Below are 19,264 nucleotides of genomic sequence, written 5' to 3'. Positions count from 1 at the left end.
TACTGTACTGTACAGCTCTATGATATTATACTGTACAGCTCTATGATATTATACTGTACTGTACAGCTCTATGCTATTATACTGTACTGTACAGCTCTATGATATTTTACTGTACTGTACGGCTCTATGATATTTTACTGTACTGTACAGCTCTATGCTATTATACTGTACTGTACGGCTCTATGATATTATACTGTACAGCTCTATGATATTATACTATACTGTACAGCTCTATGATATTATACTATACTGTACAGCTCTATGATATTATACTGTACAGCTCTATGATATTATACTGTACTATACAGCTCTATGATATTATACTGTACAGCTCTATGATATTATACTATACAGCTCTATGATATTATACTGTACAGCTCTATGATATTATACTGTACTATACAGCTCTATGATATTTTACTTTATATTAATCTATACTGTACTATACAGCTCTATTATACTATACTTTATATTTAACAGCTCTATGATACCATACGTTATATTTAACAGCTCTATACTATACAGCTCTATGATACTATACTTTATACTATAATCTACAGCTCTGATACTTTACTTTATACTATAATTTAATATACAGCTCTATGATACTATACTTTATATTAAACAGCTCTATGATACTATACTTTATATTATACTATACTGCTCTGATATTATACTTTATATTATACTGTAGCATACAGCTCTGATACTTTACTTTATACTATACTAGACTATACAGCTGCAATATATTATACTTGATATTATACTATACAGCTCTATGAAACTTTATATTAAACAGCTCTATGATACAATACTTTATATTATACTATACTAGACTATACAGCTGCAATATATTATGCTGTACAGCTCTATGAAACTTTATATTAAACAGCTCTATGATACTTTACTTTATAATATACTATACTATATATCTCTATGATCCTGTACTTTATATTATACTGTACTACACAATACAGCTCTATAATACTATACTTTATATTAAACAGCTCTATGATACAATACTTTATAATATACTATACTAGACTATACAGCTGCAATATATTATACTATACAGCTCTATGAAACTTTATATTAAACAGCTCTATGATACAATACTTTATATTATACTATACTAGACTATACAGCTGCAATATATTATACTATACAGCTCTATGAAACTTTATATTAAACAGCTCTATGATACAATACTTTATATTATACTATACTAGACTATAGAGCTTGTTGGCTTTTTTTCCTTCACTCGGTGGTCCAACTAATCCCAAACCATATCAATTGGGTTGAGGTCAGGTGATTGTGGAGGCCAGGTCATCTGATGCAGCACTCCATCACTCTCCTTCTTGGTCAAATATCCCTTACACAGCCTGAAGGTGTGTTGGGTCATTGTCCTGTTGAAAAACAAATGATAGTCCCACTAAGCGCAAACCAGATGGGATGGCATATCGCTGCAGAATGCTGTGGTAGCCATGCTGGTTTATTCTAACTAAATCAGTGTCACTGGCAAAGCATCCCCACACCATCACACCACCTACAGTGCCTTGCGAAAGTATTCGGCCCCCTTGAACTTTGCGACCTTTTGCCACATTTCAGGCTTCAAACATGAAGATACAGTTTTATATTTTTTTGTGAAGAATAAACAACAAGTGGGACACAATCGTGAAGTGGAACGACATTTATTGGATATTTCAAACTTTTTTAACAAATCAAAAACTGAAAAATTGGGCGTGCAAAATTATTCAGCCCCTTTACTTTCAGTGCAGCAAACTCTCTCCAGAAGTTCAGTGAGGATCTCTGAATGATCCAATGTTGACCTAAATGACTAATGATGATAAATACAATCCACCTGTGTGTAATCACAAGTGGGACACAATCGTGAAGTGGAACGACATTTATTGGATATTTCAAACTTTTTTAACAAATCAAAAACTGAAAAATTGGGCGTGCAAAATTATTCAGCCCCTTTACTTTCAGTGCAGCAAACTCTCTCCAGAAGTTCAGTGAGGATCTCTGAATGATCCAATGTTGACCTAAATGACTAATGATGATAAATACAATCCACCTGTGTGTAATCACAGGTGGATCAGTCTCCGTATAAATGCACCTGCACTGTGATAGTCTCAGAGGTCCGTCAAAAGCGCAGAGAGCATCATGAAGAACAAGGAACACACCAGGCAGGTCCGAGATACTGTTGTGAAGAAGTTTATAGCCGGATTTGGATACAAAAAGATTTCCCAAGCTTTAAACATCCCAAGGAGCACTGTGCAAGCGATAATATTGAAATGGAAGGAGTATCAGACCACTGCAAATCTACCAAGACCTGGCCGTCCCTCTAAACTTTCAGCTCATACAAGGAGAAGACTGATCAGAGATGCAGCCAAGAGGCCCATGATCACTCTGGATGAACTGCAGAGATCTACAGCTGAGGTGGGAGACTCTGTCCATAGAACAACAATCAGTCGTATATTGCACAAATCTGGCCTTTATGGAAGAGTGGCAAGAAGAAAGACATTTCTTAAAGATATCCATAAAAAGTGTTGTTTAAAGTTTTCCACAAGCCACCTGGGAGACACACCAAACATGTGGAAGAAGGTGCTCTGGTCAGATGAAACCAAAATTGAACTTTTTGGCAACAATGCAAGACGTTATGTTTTGGCGTAAAAGCAACACAGCTCATCACCCTGAACACACCATCCCCACTGTCAAACATGGTGGTGGCAGCATCATGGTTTGGGCCTGCTTTTCTTCAGCAGGGACAGGGAAGATGGTTAAAATTGATGGGAAGATGGATGGAGCCAAATACAGGACCATTCTGGAAGAAAACCTGATGGAGTCTGCAAAAGACCTGAGACTGGGACGGAGATTTGTCTTCCAACAAGACAATGATCCAAAACATAAAGCAAAATCTACAATGGAATGGTTCAAAAATAAACATATCCAGGTGTTAGAATGGCCAAGTCAAAGTCTAGACCTGAATCCAATCGAGAATCTGTGGAAAGAACTGAAAACTGCTGTTCACAAATGCTCTCCATCCAACCTCACTGAGCTCGAGCTGTTTTGCAAGGAAGAATGGGAAAAAATGTCAGTCTCTCGATGTGCAAAACTGATAGAGACATACCCCAAGCAACTTACAGCTGTAATCGCAGCAAAAGGTGGCGCTACAAAGTATTAACTTAAGGGGGCTGAATAATTTTGCACGCCCAATTTTTCAGTTTTTGATTTGTTAAAAAAGTTTGAAATATCCAATAAATGTCGTTCCACTTCATGATTGTGTCCCACTTGTTGTTGATTCTTCACAAAAAAATACAGTTTTATATCTTTATGTTTGAAGCCTGAAATGTGGCAAAAGGTCGCAAAGTTCAAGGGGGCCGAATACTTTCGCAAGGCACTGTACTCCATGCTTCACGGTGGGAACCACACATGCAGAGATAATCCGTTCACCTACTCTGCATCGCACAAAGACATGGCGGTTGGAACCAAAAATCTCAAATTTGGACTCATCAGACCAAAGGACAGATTTCCACCGGTCTAATGTCCATTGGTCGTGTTCCTTGGCCCAAGCAAGTCTTTTTCTTATTTGTGTCCTTTAGTAGTGGTTTCTCTGCAGCAATTCGATCATGAAGTCCTGATTCACACAGTCTCCTCTGAACAGTTGATGTTGAGATGTTTTTGTTACTTGAACTGGGCTGCAATCTGAGGTGCAGTCAACGCTAATGAACTTATCCTCGGCAGCAGAGGTAACGCTGGGTCTTCCTTTCCTGTGGCGGTCCTCATGAGAGACAGTTTCATCATAGCACTTGATGGTTTTTGCGACTGCACTTGAAGAAACTTTCAAAGTTCTTGAAATGTTCCGATTGACTGTCGTTTCTCTTTGCTTATTTGAGTTGTTATTTTGATAACGTGGACTTGTTCTTTTAGGAAATAGGGATATCTTCTGTATACCACCCCTACCTTGTCACAACACAACTGATTGGCTCAAATGCATTGAGAAGGAAAGAAATTACACAAATTAGCATTTTAACAAGGCACACCTGTTAATTGAAATGCATTCCAAGTGACTACATCGTGAAGCTGGTTGAGAGAATGCCAGAGTGTGCCGAGCTGTCATCAAGGCAAAGGGTGGCTTCTTTGAAGAATTTGAAATATATTTTGATCAGTTTAACACTTTTTTGTTCACTACGTGATTCCATACACATGTCATTTCATAGTATATACTGCATGGTTCAGCCATGTCCATTCATTGAAACAATAGCTGTGTACTGCATGTGGAGTGGCAGGTAGCCTAGTGGTTAGAGCATTGGGCCAGTAACTGAAGGGTTGCTAGATCAAATCCCCGAGCTGACAAGGTAAAAATATGTCGTTCTGCCCCTGATCAATGCAGGAAGAAAAATTAGAATTTGTTCATAACTGACTTGCCTAGTTAAAAAAAAAGTCAAATAAATAAATGTTTCAGCCATGTCCATTCGTTGAAGAAATAGTTGTGTACTGCATGGTTCAGCCCACACCATATTGCCCTCAACAGCAAACTCTGGAAACAAACAAGTTCTACTTTTCCTGCTCTCACCACTTAGACAGTGTAATGGGCTGGTTTGATCTCAACACTGAGACAATGTAATGGGCTGGTTTGATCTCAACACTGAGACAATGTAATGGGCTGGTTTGATCTCACCACTGAGACAATGTGATGGGCTGGTTTGATCTCAACACTGAGACAATGCAATGGGCTGGTTTGATCTCAACACTGAGACAATGTAATGGGCTGGTTTGATCTCAACACTGAGACAATGTAATGGGCTGGTTTGATCTCAACACTGAGACAATGTAATGTGCTGGTTTGATCTCAACACTGAGACAATGTAATGTGCTGGTTTGATCTCAACACCGAGACAATGTAATAGGCTGGTTTGATGAGATGTTTCTAAGCACCTGTAGGATTAGGGCTGATCGTTGTGATTGGTTGTATTCTCCAGGTGAGCTGACTGGTTGTGATTGGTTGCCAGGTGAACAGGCTGTGTAAATTGTGTGATTGGTTGTGTTCACCAGGTGAGAGTAAGATCTTGCGGTTCAAGTCCAACAGTACGATGTCTAACCGTATCAAAGTGACCTGGCAGCGCTACAGACCCCCAGACTATAGAGACCTCATCTCATTCATACTATACTACAAGGAGGCGTAAGTTACTCTACAGTCAGTCTGTCTGTACTTCCTCTATATCCTAGAACATCCTCTAACCCATCACTCTACTTCCTCTATATCTAACCCTAACCCATCAGTCTGTCTGTACTTCCTCTATATCCTCTAACCCATCACTCTACTTCCTCTATATCTAACCCTAACCCATCAGTCTGTCTGTACTTCCACTATATCCTCTAACCCATCAGTCTGTCTCTACTTCCTCTATATCCTCTAACCCATCAGTCTCTCTCTACTTCCTCTATATCCTCTAACCCATCAGTCTGTCTGTACTTCCTCTATATCCTCTAACCCATCAGTCTATCTACTTTCTCTATATCCTCTAACCATCAGTCTCTCTACTTCCTCTATATCCTCTAACCCATCAGTCTCTCTACTTCCTCTATATCCTAGAACATTCTCTAACCCATCAGTCTGTCTGTACTTCCTCTATATCCTAGAACATCCTCTAACCCATCACTCTACTTCATCTATATCTAACCCTAACCCATCAGTCTGTCTCTACTTCCTCTATATCCCCTAACCCATCAGTCTCTCTGTACTTCCTCTATATCCTCTAACCCATCAGTCTCTCTACTTCCTCTATATCCTAGAACATCACCTAACCCATCAGTCTGTCTTTACTTCCTCTATATCCTCTAACCCATCAGTCTGTCTCTACTTTCTCTATATAATCCCTAACCCATCAGTCTGTCTCTACTTCCTCTATATCCTCTAACCCATCAGTCTGTCTGTACTTCCTCTATATCCTCTAACCCATCAGTCTGTCTGTACTTCCTCTATATCCTCTAACCCATCAGTCTCTCTCTACTTCCTCTATATCCTCTAACCCATCAGTCTGTCTGTACTTCCTCTATATCCTCTAACCCATCAGTCTGTCTCTACTTCCTCTATATCCTCTGACCCATCAGTCTGTCTCGACTTCCTCTATATCCTCTAACCCATCAGTCTCTCTCTACTTCCTCTATATCCTCTAACCCATCAGTCTGTCTCTACTTCCTCTATATCCCCTAACCCATCAGTCTGTCTCTACTTCCTCTATCCCCTAACCCATCAGTCTGTCTCTAATTCCTCTATATCCTCTAACCATCAGTCTGGCTCTACTTCCTCTATATCCTCTATATCCCCTAACCCATCAGTCTGGCTCTACTTCCTCTATATCCTCTATATCCCCTAACCCATCAGTCTGTCTCTACTTCCTCTATATCCCCTAACCCATCAGTCTGGCTCTACTTCCTCTATATCCTCTATATCCCCTAACCCATCAGTCTGGCTCTACTTCCTCTATATCCTCTATATCCCCTAACCCATCAGTCAGCCTCTACTTCCTCTATATCCTCTAACCCATCAGTCTGTCTCTACTTCCTCTATATCCTCTATATCCCCTAACCCATCAGTCTGGCTCTACTTCCTCTATATCCTCTTAACCATCAGTCTGTCTGTACATCCTCTATATCCCCTAACCCATCAGTCTTTCTCTACTTCCTCTATATCCTAGAACATCCTCTAACCCATCAGTCTCTCTCTACTTCCTCTACTTCCTCTATATCCTCTAACCCATCAGTCTCTCTACTTCCTCTATATCCTCTAACCCTAACCCATCAGTCTGGCTCTACTTCCTCTATATCCTCTAACCCATCAGTCTGCCTCTATATCCTCTAACCCATCAGTCTGCCTCTGCTTCCTCTATATCCTCTAACCCATCAGTTTGCCTCTGCTTCCTCTATATCGTCTAACCCATCAGTCTGCCTCTACTTCCTCTATATCCACTAACCCATCAGACTGCCTCTACTTTCTCTATATCCTCTAACCCATGCGTCTCCCTCTCCTCCAGTGCGTACCAGAACATCACAGAGTTTGACGGCCAGGACGGTTGTGGCTCCAACAGTTGGAACATGGTGGACGTGGACCTTCCCCAGGAGAAGAATTCTGACCCGGGGGTTCTACTGTCGCCTCTCAAGCCCTGGACCCAGTACGCCATCTACGTCAAGGCCATCACTCTGGTGGCAGAGGATAGACACATCCTGGGAGCCAAGAGTGAAGTAGTCTACATCAGAACCAGCCCCTCAGGTAAAGGACAGGGGTGGAGGGGTTAGGGTGGAGGGGTTAGACATCCTGGGAGCCAAGAGTGAAGTAGTCTACATCAGAACCAGCCCCTCAGGTAAAGGACAGGGGTGTGGGGTGTAGGGGTTAGGGGTGAGGGGTTAGACATCCTGGGAGCCAAGAGTGAAGTAGTCTACATCAGAACCAGCCTCTCAGGTAAAGGACAGGGGTGGAGGGGTTAGGGTGGGGGTGTTAGGGTGGAGGGTTTAGGGGTTAGGATGGAGGGGTTAGACATCCTGGGAGCCAAGAGTGAAGTAGTCTACATCAGAACCAGCCCCTCAGGTAAAGGACAGGGGTGTAGGGGTTAGGGTGCAGGGTGTAGTGGTTAGGGTGGAGGGGTTAGGGTGTAGGGGTTAGGGTGTAGTGGTTAGGGTGTAGTGGTTAGGGTGTAGTGGTTAGGGTGGAGGGGTTAGGGTGGAGGGGTTAGGGTGGAGGGGTTAGGGTGTAGGGGTTAGGGTGTAGGGTTTATTGATTAAGAACAGACCTGATGTATAATATGGGGGGTTGGGTAGCAGAGCTCTAGGAAGTACTGTCACAAGGCCCAGTTACCATCTTTAAATCTTTCTGTTTCCTGTAGAGCCGTCCATGCCCCTGGATGTGAGAACTGTTATAATCTGTTTCCTGTAGAGCCGTCCATGTCCCTGGATGTGAGAACTGTTATAATCTGTTTCCTGTAGAGCCGTCCATGCCCCTGGATGTGAGAACTGTTATAATCTGTTTCCTGTAGAGCCGTCCATGCCCCTGGATGTGAGAACATACTCTAACTCCTCTACCAACCTGGTGGTCCGCTGGTCTCCCCCTGCCTCCCCCAACGGGAACCACACCTATTACCTGGTCCGCTGGCAGCAACAGGCTGAAGACAGAGAGCTATACCAACACAACTACTGCTCTAAAGGTCAGTACCCTGACCCCTCCACCCTGACCCCTACACCCTGACCCCTCCACCATAACCCCTACACCCTGACCCCTACACCCTGACCCCTACACCCTGACCCCTACACCCTGACCCCTCCACCCTGACCCCTCCACCCTGACCCCTCCACCCTGACCCATACACCCTGACCCCTCCACCCTGACCCCTCCACCCTGACCCCTCCACCCTGACCCCTCCACCCTGACCCCTACACCCTGACCCCTCCACCCTGACCCATACACCCTGACTCATACACCCTGACTCATACACCCTGACTCATACACCCTGACCCCTCCACCCTGACCCCTACACCCTGACCCCTACACCCTGACCCCTACACCCTGACCCCTACACCCTGACCCCTACACCCTGACTCATACACCCTGACCCCTCCACCCTGACCCCTCCACCCTGACCCCTCCACCCTGACCCCTACACCCTGACCCCTACACCCTGACCCCTACACCCTGACCCCTACACCCTGACTCATACACCCTGACCCCTCCACCCAGACCCCTACACCCTGACCCCTACACCCTGACCCCTCCACCCTGACTCATACACCCTGACCCATACACCCTGACCCATACACCCTGACCCCTCCACCCTGACCCCTACACCCTGACCCCTCCACCCTGACCCCTACACCCTGACCCCTACACCCTGACCCCTACACCCTGACCCATACACCCTGACCCATACACCCTGACCCCTCCACCCTGACCCCTACACCCTGACCCCTACACCCTGACCCCTCCACCCTGACCCCTACACCCTGACCCCTACACCCTGACCCCTACACCCTGACCCCTCCACCCTGACCCCTCCACCCTGACCCCTACACCCTGACCCCTCCACCCTGACCCCTCCACCCTGACCCCTCCACCCTGACCCCTCCACCCTGACCCCTCCACCCTGACCCCTCCACCCTGACCCCTCCACCATAACCCCTACACCCTGACCCCTACACCCTGACCCCTACACCCTGACCCCTCCACCCTGACCCCTCCACCCTTACCCCTCCACCCTGACCCATACACCCTGACCCATACACCCTGACCCCTCCACCCTGACCCCTCCACCCTGACCCCTCCACCCTGACCCCTCCACCCTGACCCCTCCACCCTGACCCCTCCACCCTGACCCCTACACCCTGACTCATACACCCTGACTCATACACCCTGACTCATACACCCTGACTCATACACCCTGACCCCTCCACCCTGACCCCTACACCCTGACCCCTACACCCTGACTCATACACCCTGACCCCTCCACCCTGACCCCTCCACCCTGACCCCTACACCCTGACCCCTACACCCTGACTCATACACCCTGACCCCTCCACCCTGACCCCTACACCCTGACCCCTACACCCTGACCCCTCCACCCTGACTCATACACCCTGACCCATACACCCTGACCCATACACCCTGACCCCTCCACCCTGACCCCTACACCCTGACCCCTCCACCCTGACCCCTCCACCCTGACCCCTCCACCCTGACCCCTACACCCTGACCCCTCCACCCTGACCCCTCCACCCTGACCCCTCCACCCTGACCCCTCCACCCTGACCCCTACACCCTGACCCCTCCACCCTGACCCCTCCACCCTGACCCCTCCACCCTGACCCCTCCACCCTGACCCCTACACCCTGACCCCTCCACCCTAACCCCTCCACCCTAACCCCTCCACCATAACCCCTCCTCTCTTTGTCTCTCCTCAGAACTGAAGATCCCGGTCCGTATAGCTGCTACCGGGTTGACTGACATGGAGGAGGACCTGAAACCTACTAAACCAGACGTTGGTGGGGGGGACAAGGGGCCATGCTGTCCCTGTCCTAAATCTGTAGGAGACCTGGAGGCAGAGGCAGCTGACGCTTCATACAGAAAAGTCTTTGAGAACTTTTTACACAACTCTATCTTTACCCCCAGGTAAGCAGATCACAGGCCGTAACACACACACACACCTGGGGAGAACGTCTTACACAACTCTATCTTTACCCCCAGGTAAGCAGATCACAGGCCGTAACACACACACACACACACACCTGGGGAGAACGTCTTACACAACTCTATCTTTACCCCCAGGTAAGCAGATCACAGGCCGTAACACACACACACACACACCTGGGGAGAACGTCTTACACAACTCTATCTTTACCCCCAGGTAAGCAGATCACAGGCCGTAACACACACACACACACACACCTGGGGAGAACGTCTTACACAACTCTATCTTTACCCCCAGGTAAGCAGATCACAGGCCGTAACACACACACACACACACCTGGGGAGAACGTCTTACACAACTCTATCTTTACCCCCAGGTAAGCAGATCACAGGCCGTAACACACACACACACCTGGGGAGAACGTCTTACACAACTCTATCTTTACCCCCAGGTAAGCAGATCACAGGCCGTAACACACACCTGGGTAGGATCCAGTAGGACACAACCTAAATCTTCTGAAATGGAAAACAAATATGAGCAGTCTTGTTGAACAAATGGCCATTTATACCGAACAAAAATATAAACGCGACATATAAAGTGTTGGTCCCATGTTTCGTGAGCTGAAATAAAAGATACCAGAAATGTTCCATACTCACAAAAAGATTATTCCTCTCAAATTCTGTGCACAAATATGTTTAAATCCCTGTTAGTGAGCATTTCTCCTTTGCCAAGATAATCCATCTACCTGACAGGTGTGGTATATCAAGAAGCTGATTAAATATCATGATCATTACGCAGTACGGTTGACTGGCGTGAACCCGGTTACTGAGATTTAACGGGATTATTTTTCCTTGCATAAATAACTCAGAAACCGGTTAATTATAAATCTGGTTTCTCTACAGCCTCTGATGATGAATCAATGCTCAGGGTGGGGGACGGACGGCCCGTCTCAGGGTGGGGGACGGACAGCCCGTCTCGGGGGGGGGGGGCGGCCCGTCTCAGGGTGGGCGAAGGACGGCCCGTCTCAGGGGGGGGGGGGGGGGGGGGGGCGGACGGCCCGTCTCAGGGTGTTACCATCTGGTTGGTCTGTCACCATCTGGGTGGTCTGTTGCCTTCTGATTGGTCTATGATACAGTAATATAAAGACTGAATGCATGCCTAATTTACCGTCTGGTTAGTCTAATTTACCGTCTGGTTAGTCTAATTTACCATCTGGTTAGTCTAATTTACCATCTGGTTAGTCTAATTTACCATCTGGTTGGTCTATGATACAGTAATATAAAGACTGAATGCATGCTTAATTTACCATCTGGTTGGTCAAATTTACCATCTGGGTGGTCTGTTGCCTTCTGGTTGGTCTATGATACAGTAATATAAAGACTGAATGCATGCCTAATTTACCGTCTGGTTAGTCTAATTTACCATCTGGTTAGTCTAATTTACCATCTGGTTAGTCTAATTTACCATCTGGTTGGTCTAATTTACCGTCTGGTTAGTCTAATTTACCATCTGGTTAGTCTAATTTACCATCTGGTTAGTCTAATTTACCGTCTGGTTAGTCTAATTTACCGTCTGGTTAGTCTAATTTACCGTCTGGTTAGTCTAATTTACCATCTGGTTGGTCTAATTTACCATCTGGTTGGTCTAATTTACCATCTGGTTAGTCTAATTTACCATCTGGTTAGTCTAATTTACCATCTGGTTAGTCTAATTTACCATCTGGTTAGTCTAATATACCATCTGGTTAGTCTAATATACCATCTGGTTAGTCTAATATACCATCTGGTTAGTCTAATTTACCGTCTGGTTAGTCTAATTTACCATCTGGTTAGTCAAATTTACCATCTGGTTAGTCTAATTTACCATCTGGTTAGTCTAATATACCATCTGGTTAGTCTAATTTACCGTCTGGTTAGTCTAATTTACCATCTGGTTAGTCTAATATACCATCTGGTTAGTCTAATAGTGAAATGCTTACCTTACAGTGATGGGCCGTACGCTCTACCCTCTGTAATATACCATCTGGTTAGTCTAATATACCATCTGGTTAGTCTAATATACCATCTGGTTAGTCTAATTTACCATCTGGTTAGTCTAATATACCCATCTGGTTAGTCTAATATACCATCTGGTTAGTCTAATTTACCATCTGGTGAGTCTAATATACCATCTGGTTAGTCTAATTTACCATCTGGTTAGTCTAATTTACCATCTGGTTAGTCTAATTTACCATCTGGTTAGTCTAATATACCATCTGGTTAGTCTAATTTACCATCTGGTTAGTCTAATATACCATCTGGTTAGTCTAATATACCATCTGGTTAGTCTAATATACCATCTGGTTAGTCTAATATACCATCTGGTTAGTCTAATATACCATCTGGTTAGTCTAATTTACCATCTGGTTAGTCTAATATACCCATCTGGTTAGTCTAATATACCATCTGGTTAGTCTAATATACCATCTGGTTAGTCTAATAGTGAAATGCTTACCTTACAGTGAAATGCTTACCTTACAGTGATGGGCCGTACGCTCTACCCTCTGTAATATACCATCTGGTTAGTCTAATATACCATCTGGTTAGTCTAATATACCATCTGGTTAGTCTAATATACCATCTGGTTAGTCTAATATACCATCTGGTTAGTCTAATTTACCATCTGGTTAGTCTAATATACCATCTGGTTAGTCTAATATACCATCTGGTTAGTCTAATATACCATCTGGTTAGTCTAATATACCATCTGGTTAGTCTAATATACCATCTGGTTAGTCTAATTTACCATCTGGTTAGTCTAATATACCCATCTGGTTAGTCTAATATACCATCTGGTTAGTCTAATAGTGAAATGCTTACCTTACAGTGAAATGCTTACCTTACAGTGATGGGCCGTACGCTCTACCCTCTGTAATATACCATCTGGTTAGTCTAATATACCATCTGGTTAGTCTAATATACCATCTGGTTAGTCTAATATACCATCTGGTTAGTCTAATATACCATCTGGTTAGTCTAATATACCATCTGGTTAGTCTAATTTACCATCTGGTTAGTCTAATATACCATCTGGTTAGTCTAATATACCATCTGGTTAGTCTAATATACCATCTGGTTAGTCTAATATACCCATCTGGTTAGTCTAATATACCATCTGGTTAGTCTAATATACCCATCTGGTTAGTCTAATATACCATCTGGTTAGTCTAATTTACCATCTGGTTAGTCTAATAGTGAAATGCTTACCTTACAGTGATGGGCCGTACGCTCTACCCTCTGTAGTGCCTTGCTGTCGGAGGCCGAGCAGTTGCCGTACCCGTCAGGATGCTCTCGATGGTGCAGCTGTAAAACCTTTTGAGGATCTGAGGACCCATGCCAAATCTTTTCAGTCTCCTGAGGGGGAATAGGTTTTGTCGTGACCTCTTCACGAATGTTTTGGTGTGTTTGGACCATTCTAGTTTGTTCATGGTCTGACTCTCTCATAGAAATACTGTCCAGGAGATCCGGCCAGCCAGAGTTCTGTCAGGCTGCTCAGATGATAGGTTTGTCTGTGTCTGTCTCTGTTCCCCAGCCAGTCAAACAGCCCTGGTCAGCTCTACTGGAACATGTCTATAGGGAAGCACCCTAGTGAGAGAAACGTCAGGATTTACAGAGAGAGCAATGGAAAAAAAGGGAGGGGAGGAAGAGAAGGGATTGAAAATCCCAGTCTGCCACGGCAGCTCCCCGCCAGACACCCTGGATCTGGTGTTGTCTGACTGGATCTGGTGTCGTCTGACTGGATCTGGTGTCGGTCGTCTGACTGGATCTGGTGTCGGTCGTCTGACTGGATCTGGTGTCGTCTGACTGGATCTGGTGTCGGTCGTCTGACTGGATCTGGTGTCGGTCGTCTGACTGGATCTGGTGTCGGTCGTCTGACTGGATCTGGTGTCGGTCGTCTGACTGGATCTGGTGTCGGTCGTCTGACTGGATCTGGTGTCGGTCGTCTGACTGGATCTGGTGTCGTCTGACTGGATCTGGTGTCGTCTGACTGGAAATGTAGAGGAGTCCATCTGGAATAGTCATGGAACACATGAACAGAGGAGATCCCCTGAAGCAACAGGACCGACTGGATCAGTGCAATAGAGGGAGGGAGATTCTAACTGAACAATCCTCTCTACTGCTGAAAATCCAAGCCGTGTTTGCCATTGAAAGGATTCCACCACACAGGTTATTTGTTGACTAGTGTATTGTTAGTGTTTGGACGACTGTGATTGTCACTCCCACATCCCTCTGCTCTCTCTCCCTCTCCTCCAGACCTCCAGACCGGCGCCGTCGGGATCTATTTGGCGTGGCTAACCGTACCATCCACCGTGGTGTGACCACCTACCCTAACGCCACGTCACCTGACCTTTGGGCCAACGCTACAGAGGCGGAGTTAGCGGACAGGGAGTATGACTTCGTAGAGTGGGCAGTCAGCGAGCGGGAGCTGCAGATATCCGGTCTGCAGCCGTTCACGGTTTACCGGATCGACATCCACGCCTGTAACCAACAGGTGAAACGCTGCAGCGCGGCAGAGTTCGTCTTCTCCAGGACCAAACCTGCAGGTTCGTACTGCTCCATCGTCTCTCTTTCATTATACAGTAGAGCGTTGGTTGAAACTAAACATTCCCATAGTACCAGTTAAGTTACTCACCACTGCAGAGTTCGTCTTCTCCAGGACCAAACCTGCAGGTTCGTACTGCTCCATCGTCTCTCTTTCATTATACAGTAGAGCGTTGGTTGAAACTAAACATTCCCATAGTACCAGTTAAGTTACTCACCACTGCAGAGTTCGTCTTCTCCAGGACCAAACCTGCAGGTTCGTACTGCTCCCTCGTCTCTCTTTCATTATACAGTAGAGCGTTGGTTGAAACTAAACATTCCCATAGTACCAGTTAAGTTACTCACCACTGCAGAGTTCGTCTTCTCCAGGACCAAACCTGCAGGTTCGTACTGCTCCCTCGTCTCTCTTTCATTATACAGTAGACCGTTGGTTGAAACTAAACATTCCCATAGTACCAGTTAAGTTACTCACCACTGCAGAGTTCGTCTTCTCCAGGACCAAACCTGCAGGTTCGTACTGCTCCCTCGTCTCTCTTTCATTATACAGTAGAGCGTTGGTTGAAACTAAACATTCCCATAGTACGAGTTAAGTTACTCACCACTGCAGAGTTCGTCTTCTCCAGGACCAAACCTGCAGGTTCGTACTGCTCCCTCGTCTCTCTTTCATTATACAGTAGAGCGTTGGTTGAAACTAAACATTCCCATAGTACCAGTTAAGTTACTCACCACTGCAGAGTTCGTCTTCTCCAGGACCAAACCTGCAGGTTCGTACTGCTCCCTCGTCTCTCTTTCATTATACAGTAGAGCGTTGGTTGAAACTAAACATTCCCATAGTACCAGTTAAGTTACTCACCACTGCAGAGTTCGTCTTCTCCAGGACCAAACCTGCAGGTTCGTACTGCTCCCTCGTCTCTCTTTCATTATACAGTAGAGCGTTGGTTGAAACTAAACATTCCCATAGTACCAGTTAAGTTACTCACCACTGCAGAGTTCGTCTTCTCCAGGACCAAACCTGCAGGTTCGTACTGCTCCCTCGTCTCTCTTTCATTATACAGTAGAGCGTTGGTTGAAACTAAACATTCCCATAGTACCAGTTAAGTTACTCACCACTGCAGAGTTCATCTTCTCCAGGACCAAACCTGCAGGTTCGTACTGCTCCCTCGTCTCTCTTTCATTATACAGTAGAGCGTTGGTTGAAACTAAACATTCCCATAGTACCAGTTAAGTTACTCACCACTGCAGAGTTCGTCTTCTCCAGGACCAAACCTGCAGGTTCGTACTGCTCCCTCGTCTCTCTTTCATTATACAGTAGAGCGTTGGTTGAAACTAAACATTCCCATAGTACCAGTTAAGTTACTCACCACTGCAGAGTTCGTCTTCTCCAGGACCAAACCTGCAGGTTCGTACTGCTCCCTCGTCTCTATTTCATTATACAGTAGAGCGTTGGTTGAAACTAAACATTCCCATAGTACCAGTTAAGTTACTCACCACTGCAGAGTTCGTCTTCTCCAGGACCAAACCTGCAGGTTCGTACTGCTCCCTCGTCTCTCTTTCATTATACAGTAGAGCGTTGGTTGAAACTAAACATTCCCATAGTACCAGTTAAGTTACTCACCACTGCAGAGTTCGTCTTCTCCAGGACCAAACCTGCAGGTTCGTACTGCTCCCTCGTCTCTCTTTCATTATACAGTAGAGCGTTGGTTGAAACTAAACATTCCCATAGTACCAGTTAAGTTACTCACCACTGCAGAGTTCGTCTTCTCCAGGACCAAACCTGCAGGTTCGTACTGCTCCCTCGTCTCTCTTTCATTATACAGTAGAGCGTTGGTTGAAACTAAACATTCCCATAGTACCAGTTAAGTTACTCACCACTGCAGAGTTCGTCTTCTCCAGGACCAAACCTGCAGGTTCGTACTGCTCCCTCGTCTCTCTTTCATTATACAGTAGAGCGTTGGTTGAAACTAAACATTCCCATAGTACCAGTTAAGTTACTCACCACTGCAGAGTTCGTCTTCTCCAGGACCAAACCTGCAGGTTCGTACTGCTCCCTCGTCTCTCTTTCATTATACAGTAGAGCGTTGGTTGAAACTAAACATTCCTATAGTACCAGTTAAGTTACTCACCACTGCAGAGTTCGTCTTCTCCAGGACCAAACCTGCAGGTTCGTACTGCTCCCTCGTCTCTCTTTCATTATACAGTAGAGCGTTGGTTGAAACTAAACATTCCCATAGTACCAGTTAAGTTACTCACCACTGCAGAGTTCGTCTTCTCCAGGACCAAACCTGCAGGTTCGTACTGCTCCCTCGTCTCTCTTTCATTATACAGTAGAGCGTTGGTTGAAACTAAACATTCCCATAGTACCAGTTAAGTTACTCACCACTGCAGAGTTCGTCTTCTCCAGGACCAAACCTGCAGGTTCGTACTGCTCCCTCGTCTCTCTTTCATTATACAGTAGAGCGTTGGTTGAAACTAAACATTCCCATAGTACCAGTTAAGTTACTCACCACTGCAGAGTTCGTCTTCTCCAGGACCAAACCTGCAGGTTCGTACTGCTCCCTCGTCTCTCTTTCATTATACAGTAGAGCGTTGGTTGAAACTAAACATTCCCATAGTACCAGTTAAGTTACTCACCACTGCAGAGTTCATCTTCTCCAGGACCAAACCTGCAGGTTCGTACTGCTCCCTCGTCTCTCTTTCATTATACAGTAGAGCGTTGGTTGAAACTAAACATTCCCATAGTACCAGTTAAGTTACTCACCACTGCAGAGTTCATCTTGATGCCTGACACTTTTCTTGTTTGCGTGAGGTGAATTCATGTGTGTTATCATGTCATATATTGTCATCACCACTAGAAGATTTTATGACTGACACTGATTTAACATATGTTCATTGGAACTGAGGGGTATCCTACGAAGCAGGTTTGAGGGGTATCCTACGAAGCAGGTTTGAGGGGTATCCTACGAAGCAGGTTTGAGGGGTATCCTACGAAGCAGGTTTGAGGGGTATCCTACGAAGCAGGTTTGAGGGGTATCCTACGAAGCAGGTTTGAGGGGTATCCTATGAAGCAGGTTTGAGGGGTATCCTACGAAGCAGGTTTGAGGGGTATCCTACGAAGCAGGTTTGAGGGGTATCCTACGAAGCAGGTTTGAGGGGTATCCTATGAAGCAGGTTTGAGGGGTATCCTATGAAGCAGGTTTGAGGGGTATCCTACGAAGCAGGTTTGAGGGGTATCCTACGAAGCAGGTTTGAGGGGTATCCTACGAAGCATGTTTGAGGGGTATCCTACGAAGCAGGTTTGAGGGGTTAGTGAGGTAACTTTGGTCAACTCAGAATTCAACTCGGGATAACTGGTCGTTCGAAAGTGGCTCAACTTTTAGCCAGGTACATTTCTATGACAACCAATCATTCAGAACTAACCTGCTCCAGGGCTGGCTAACTCAGGGCTAACTCCACTATCCTGCATTCAGAACTAACCTGCTCCGGGGCAGGCTAACTCAGGGCTAACTCCACTATCCTGCATTCAGAACTAACCTGCTCCGGGGCAGGCTAACTCAGGGCTAACTCCACTATCCTGCATTCAGAACTAACCTGCTCCAGGGCTGGCTAACTCAGGGCTAACTCCACTATCCTGCATTCAGAACTAACCTGCTCCGGGGCAGGCTAACTCAGGGCTAACTCCACTATCCTGCATTCAGAACTAACCTGCTCCAGGGAAGGCTAACTCAGGGCAGGAACTAATGGGGATCCATAATATACCCCTGGAAGAGTAGCTGCTGCCTTGGCAGGAACTAATGGGGATCCATAATAAACCCCAGGAAGAGTAGCTGCTGCCTTGGCAGGAACTAATGGGGATCCATAATAAACCCCAGGAAGAGTAGCTGCTGCCTTGGCAGGAACTAATGGGGATCCATAATAAACCCCAGGAAGAGTAGCTGCTGCCTTGGCAGGAACTAATGGAGATCCATACTGATAAATACAAGACCTCATTCTAAGCATGTTCAGAGCGAGAAAGGCCCTAGTCTGAAAGACCATTCCCCAATAGTCCATGGGGTGGAGAGAAAGACCCCCCCCCCCATTTAACATTGATACTCTAATTTTCCCTGTACCCATCATGAGGTTGCTACAACCTGGCCTGTGAATGAAAGTTTACAACGTAGGTGCCCAGGTCTAGAGATAAATGAAAGGGATCACGGTGAAACCCACCTTGCTCACTCTGGCCTGCATCTAGCTGATCTAGGGTGTAATCTTTCGCAAACCAGAGTTTCTATTGGACAAATCTCAGCTATGTTTATCCCCATTTCATTCCATTTGCTTCCGTTTAAGAAATGTTATTAATCAGAATCGGCGGAATGAATTCACCCCTGGTCACATACAAACAGCATGATCACTGTCATAGCAGCCACATACAAACAGCATGATCACTGTCATAGCAGCCACATACAAACAGCATGATCACTGTCATAGCAGCCACATACAAACAGCATGATCACTGTCATAGCAGCCACA

The 19,264-nt window shown here is 45.6% G+C and overlaps 1 protein-coding gene across 1 annotated transcript in view; it reads left to right on the top strand.

Annotated features, from left to right (window-relative positions):
* The window catches only part of LOC139394389 (insulin-like growth factor 1 receptor), a 109,117-nt gene that overhangs the window by 52,766 nt on the left and 37,087 nt on the right, over positions 1 to 19,264 (top strand). The window contains exons 8-12 of the mRNA XM_071142443.1: positions 5,059 to 5,185; positions 7,041 to 7,276; positions 8,037 to 8,204; positions 9,952 to 10,159; positions 14,471 to 14,760. Of these exons, the coding sequence (XP_070998544.1) occupies positions 5,059 to 5,185; positions 7,041 to 7,276; positions 8,037 to 8,204; positions 9,952 to 10,159; positions 14,471 to 14,760 (1,029 nt within the window). The remainder of the gene's footprint in view (positions 1 to 5,058; positions 5,186 to 7,040; positions 7,277 to 8,036; positions 8,205 to 9,951; positions 10,160 to 14,470; positions 14,761 to 19,264) is intronic.

Source organism: Oncorhynchus clarkii, unplaced genomic scaffold (genome assembly GCF_045791955.1).
Source record: "Oncorhynchus clarkii lewisi isolate Uvic-CL-2024 unplaced genomic scaffold, UVic_Ocla_1.0 unplaced_contig_2050_pilon_pilon, whole genome shotgun sequence".
Taxonomy (NCBI): Eukaryota; Metazoa; Chordata; class Actinopteri; order Salmoniformes; family Salmonidae; genus Oncorhynchus; species Oncorhynchus clarkii.
Note: the sequence above shows the minus strand (reverse complement) of the source record. Positions and strands in the feature narration are given on the sequence as shown.